At 36.1% G+C, this 5656-nt stretch overlaps 1 protein-coding gene across 6 annotated transcripts in view; it reads right to left on the bottom strand.

Annotated features, from left to right (window-relative positions):
• ZRANB3 (zinc finger RANBP2-type containing 3) overlaps positions 1–5656 on the bottom strand; it is a 43540-nt gene that overhangs the window by 12394 nt on the left and 25490 nt on the right. For all 6 annotated transcript variants that reach the window (XM_008638214.2, XM_017740249.1, XM_017740252.1 and 3 more), the window contains 6 exons: positions 5109–5194; positions 2974–3145; positions 2458–2586; positions 1501–1620; positions 664–783; positions 1–150 (listed from right to left, as the gene is read on the bottom strand). The exon at positions 1–150 is cut by the window's left edge and continues 33 nt beyond it. In XM_008638214.2, the coding sequence (XP_008636436.1) occupies positions 1–150; positions 664–783; positions 1501–1620; positions 2458–2586; positions 2974–3145; positions 5109–5194 (777 nt within the window). The remainder of the gene's footprint in view (positions 151–663; positions 784–1500; positions 1621–2457; positions 2587–2973; positions 3146–5108; positions 5195–5656) is intronic.

The following is a 5656-nucleotide window of genomic DNA, read 5'->3' as shown; positions in this document are numbered from 1 at the left end:
ATCCATGGTTCCTTTGGCAATCAGGAAGTGAACGTTCACAGAGCTGCACTGCCCAATGCGGTGTGCTCTGTCTTCTGCTTGTTTAATATGGCCTGGATCCCAATATAATTCAGCAAACACAACGTGAGTGGCAGCAGTGAATGTTAAACCCTAAGGAGAGTAAGGAGATGCATTTTAAAAAAAAAGATTCCACACACAAACAACAGATTATCTGAAGCAAAAGAAAGCTAAAGGTTGTACAGGACATTTTAGTATGGAAATAAGAGGGTGGTCAGGGTGGTCCTCGACAGCACATGGCCATATTATACCAATTTCTTCCTTGGGCTTCAGATTCAAAAAATACTTCAGTATTGTGCAAAGACTGCACACTGCTTTTCATCATGGAATAACATCTATTTCTTATTAATCTAGTGCTTTTAAAGAAATTAAGTTTTTCTAATTATTCAAGAATGAGATGCTGCTGCTTATCATCATTTTGCTCAAGTAAATTCAATAGAGGCTTAGAACAGTTAACATGATTAGTGCAAAGAAATGAACACAAGGTCTACAAAGGACAAATTGCACGAAGATAAATTACCTTCAGTAAATCACTTCAGTCATCAATGATTTCAGTAGCTATATTCTTTAAGTATATTATTTCACATGCTTTCTTTTTTGCCCTACCTGACCAGCTGCCTGAATACTCAAAATAGCAACCCGGGTTTCAGGGTCCTTCTGAAACTGATTGACGAGGTGAATCCTCTCTGCAGAGGGAACACTCCCATCTATTCGGATGTAGCGAGCCTGTAACATCCAAACAGAGACTAAATGACATCATCAGCATCTGTTTTCAGACCCAATCCCTCCCTGTCCCCCAATAAAATTATGAAAAGGACTGTTCTATTCCTGTCATGGGGATCAGAATACATCTTTTGCCCTTTGACTTAAAATTAAGTCTCTGTCTAGAGAGGTGTAGACTTTGTTTCCCTGTTTGCAAAAGTAGAAGATAGAATGAACATGGGATCTTGAAATGAAATATTAAACAGAAGAATCTGGCATTTCCCTGACACCATTTTTTAAAATGTTAAAAAAGAGTAACAATATAAAATAGCAAAGTTAGCCACCATTCACTAGCAATAATTAAGAGTCCATGATCAAAATAAGGTGAAAGCTGTTTGCAAATATTTTTACTGCTTTGAATTAAACATTTAGGTGAAATGATAGCGTGCTGTTAAACGTCCCAAAAAACAGACTGGTAGAAAAATTTGGAAAACAACTTCCTACAATATTGATTTAATAATAATAATAAAGTCATACCAGATACAAGTGTGTTTACATCATCCTTAACCACAAACCAGTTTTCAGAACCACATGATCCCTTTTAATGCAGTGGCACTGATCCGTATGTACATAAAATCCTTCCATTCCTGTACTCGTGTGCAGTTGGCTGAATTCAAACACAGCTGATAGCCATTTGTTTAAGTGAGGTTAGATTTGTGTGCACATTTGTTCAGGCTTTACCTTGCTCTCTATAACTGCCTCTGTGCAGGCTTGCAACATGCTCAGGTGATGGGCAAAGACGAGGAACTTCAGTTTGTCATTGTCAAGCATCATTTTGATGTAGTCCTTGACTGCTCCTGCCTGCCGTAAGAGAGTGTTTTCATTAGTGAGACACACAAAATGTTCAAAAAGACAGTTTTTATTTTCATGTCTTTCAATTCCTTGTAACATGAAAAGGTAAATTTCTGTATCTTTTGTTATCCATGTAAGGCTTTATCAAACACTGACATTGCTAAGAATCAAATGATTCAGATTAATTTTGTTTAAAAACATACCACAACGATGTCTTTGAGAAACCTAACTCACTACCTCAGAGAGAGAAAAAAAACCCACATTTATCCTCACAATACCATATAATTACATGGCACTTCTTCCAGATTAAGATGTAGATAAACCCCTTTTGATTCAGACGTCATTATCTGATGTTTTAATCCATATTTGAGAAAAACAAACATATTTCAAACAGACAAGGTAATAGTTAATCAGAACTTCTGCATCCACACACAAATAAAGCCATATATCAAAACTGAAAGAGTAATTCTGATATGTTCATGATATCATAATCATAAAATATTGCTCTATTTAAGCATTCATAGAATTCTTTTGTGTCAAATGTAATTTTCAGTATCTTTTACAAAAGCTATTAAAGCAATGATGGCAGTTAATAACAAAATCTATCAGTGATCAACAGTTAATGCAATACACTCTGTAGCAGTTTTCAGACTTCTTTTTTCATTGTAATGGGGTTCTGCCTATTCCATAAACATACAGGGGAAAAAGAGAGTGCTTCTCCATGCCATGATTATAAAACAAACCGAATAACCTCATCTCATGTTCTGGCCAATAAAACCAATTTTATGAGGTTAAAAACACACACTGGGTAGTTTAAGGATATTAAGGGAAGACTTGCAGGCTCACCTTGGCAATGGCTGTTTCCTTATACATGCGTGTGATCAGATTCATGACTTGAGAAAAGTGGCTTTCAGTGGCATCTGAACTCAGACTTCTCATTAATTTCTCCCACTCTGCAAAAGTGGCATTCAGATTCTAATTGGCAGAAGAGATCAGTGGTTAGACAGAGAGTACAAAGCATGTTCTACCTCAACAGCTACGCTTCAAGTGTAAAATGTTTAGGAACTTCGAAGAACTCTATCAAATTTGGCTAAAAGCAACTGTAGGATTCAAAATCTACAGTAAAAGAAGAGAGAAAAGAAGATTGTACTAGAAATAGAACAAATTTTATCATTGATGCAAAAAAAATTGCTGTATGAGTGTTGTATTATATTTTAAAAACAGTAACAGAGACACTCTGCTTTATACTCACACAATCTTTGTAACTACACATAATACACATGCATACATAAAAATACATATCCATATGAAGATACTTCCATTTACTAACAAATGTGTTTTCATCAAAAATGGAAAATTTACCTTTGCTGCAGTTTGAGGGAGGTCAAATGGAATGCGTTGCCTGACTTTGGGAGGCAACTGAGTTAGGACATCATTCTTCAGTCTTCTGATCATTATTTCACTTAAAAGCTGATGTAGTTCCTCTAAGTTTGAAGCTCCTCTACAGTCCCATTGCCTTCTTTTACCAAAAAACCTGAAAATGATAGATCAATACAGAATGTAAACATGAGATCTTCCAAATTCAGTAGAATCAGTATATAATTAATTTTAAATCACACTATTGGATATGAAAGTGTGCTTCAACTTCCCAGCAGCCACCACTGTCTGCAGGAGTTACTGCCCATCACCTGCACACAATCCTCTGTCTATTCCCAACTTCCCACACTTCACTGTCCACAGGAAGCAGAAGTTTCAGGTTTAATTTTGGAACTCCTGTTTCAATGGACTAATGAGAAGAATATACCACCTTGAGAATATTCTTTATTATATTACAGACAGGAAAGCCATCATGAAAAAGGCAAATATCACTATCAATATTCCTTTCTTCCCTCCCTAAGAATTCCTTCTCAGTTACTGCCAGAGACAGGATTTAAAGCTTAAGCTATCATCTTCAAAAGTAATACTATTTAATGAGCATGGTTAAATAGAGGAAGAAGGTTTCACATTAAGAAGCTAAAGGCTGAAAAGAGAAAGAATTTATTAACTCAAGTCTTCCTTGTTCTTTCCTTGCTTTGCTGTTTTTGAGGAAGTGTTGCAGCAGGAACAGCAGCTTTTCTCTGTCAGAATTACCAGGAGACAATAAAATAAAGAACATGACAGTCTTGGAGAAAAGCCCAGGTAGCATTTTCCAGGGCCAGAAGAGTGTGTTACAAGCATGTAATTTTTATTAAAAGACCAAACAGCCACAAAAACCCCCACAATCATTTAGAGATTTTTAAGCCTTACTGACTTTACCAACAGTGTTCTAATTAGCTGAATTAGCTGACTGTAATAATTTGGGAATGGGGCTGAGAGAGTTACTTCTGCACTGGTGAAGCGGGAATGGCACTGATGGAAGACAGCAAAATCTTTTGCTCATATCCCTTCCTTAATCTATTTATGTCTGTCCTTAGAAAAGCCTCCTTCCTCCACCTTCAGCATCGGGGATATGACAGAAATGGCAGGCTAAACCTCACAGAAATAGTTTGGATCTCATCTTTAAAACAGGTGTCCATGGACACCTAAGGAAATACCACCCATATTTTCACGGAAAGTGCTGGATAAAATAATCCTATCAAGTTTATTACCACAGGATGTTTTGTTCCAGCCAAGTCATGAAGAAAAAGTTATTCATTGAAAGCTTGCCAAACCCTGAACTTGATTTTTATTACATTTATGGTATTCCAAAAATAAGATAATCATCTATGATTGAGTAGCTAACCATGCTGTACCCACGCGCACTTGTGGTGTGAAAATTACAGATGCATTCAGTCAAAACACCATGGAAAAAATAGCATTTCTCTGTCTGAAAATTAGACAGTGCTCTTCCATGTTATTTGAAGTTCAATACTGATAAAGTGCATATGATGGAGGGAGAAAAACAAGTTTTATGAAAATGAAACCATGTAATTATTACTGTAAAAATTAAATCTAAATGCTAGCCAATTTAGCTGACAAAGATGTGTTTTTCTGAATACATGCAAAGTTGCATATATGAAATTTTTAGCTAAGACAGCCAGCCTGTGAAATACAGAAACAAGTACTGGACTTTGTTTCCCACTCAAGTGTGGTGAGACAGCAAAAAGACAGGGACCCCATAATAAAGAGAGGTATAAATTATTACATGACCATGAGCTTAAGACTCAGAGTTGAAAACTCCAGTTCTGAAGGTAAAACCTCCACAACTCATACTAACAACAGTAAATGTATAAATAATTTTACTTAACAGAATGCTGGCACTTCAACTTTATTTCAGACTTTAATAGCTTTAATTAATTTATTTAATCAGTGCCATCCTTTTCCCAATCCTCTTTGATGGAGATGGTACCTGACCCTGGTTTTCCAAGCATGATGGTGTGATACAGCAGTAGAGGTACTGCCTACTGATTGTCTCACTTGGCATGACAAGAAAAATCAAAGACACTCATAAGAATGTAAATAAGCAAGTGCAGTAATACCTGACACGAGCATCACAGTATTTTTTAGCATATTCATTCCAAGTCCCAAACCTTCTTGGAAACAGTGCCTCAATCTGCATGAAGAGCTGTATAAAAAATAAAATAGCAACAGTGAAAAATTAAAACTTGCATGCAAATGTAAGACTATTCAGAAACAATTAACACATGATTTTTGTGTTAAGTTTACATTTAATATTTGCACAAAAACCACACAGCTTGGCCCACATACAAAAGGAATTCCATAGGATACAGGATTCTTCAGAGAGGAGAGTTATGGGAAGCCCTCAAAGAATAGAGCACTGTAACAGCACTGACAGCTTGGAAAAGATTCACATTGAACAAGAAGACATGGATGAGATTAAGTTATTCCCCAAAATAACAATTTTTATCATTTGCCAGGCACATGGGCTTCTGCAAAGCTTCAATGCAGGTATTGCATGAGTGGTCTGCTTCTTAAAATACATGAAAAACCTACTCAATTTTTAAGTTTTACTTCAGAAGATGGACAATATCAATACAAACCAGAAATTTCACAGCTTTTTTTCCTG

Source organism: Corvus brachyrhynchos, unplaced genomic scaffold (assembly GCF_000691975.1).
Source record: "Corvus brachyrhynchos isolate BGI_N302 unplaced genomic scaffold, ASM69197v1 scaffold126, whole genome shotgun sequence".
NCBI lineage: Eukaryota > Metazoa > Chordata > Aves > Passeriformes > Corvidae > Corvus > Corvus brachyrhynchos.
The sequence above is the reverse complement of the archived record's forward strand: the minus strand, read 5'-3'. Positions and strand labels throughout refer to the sequence as shown.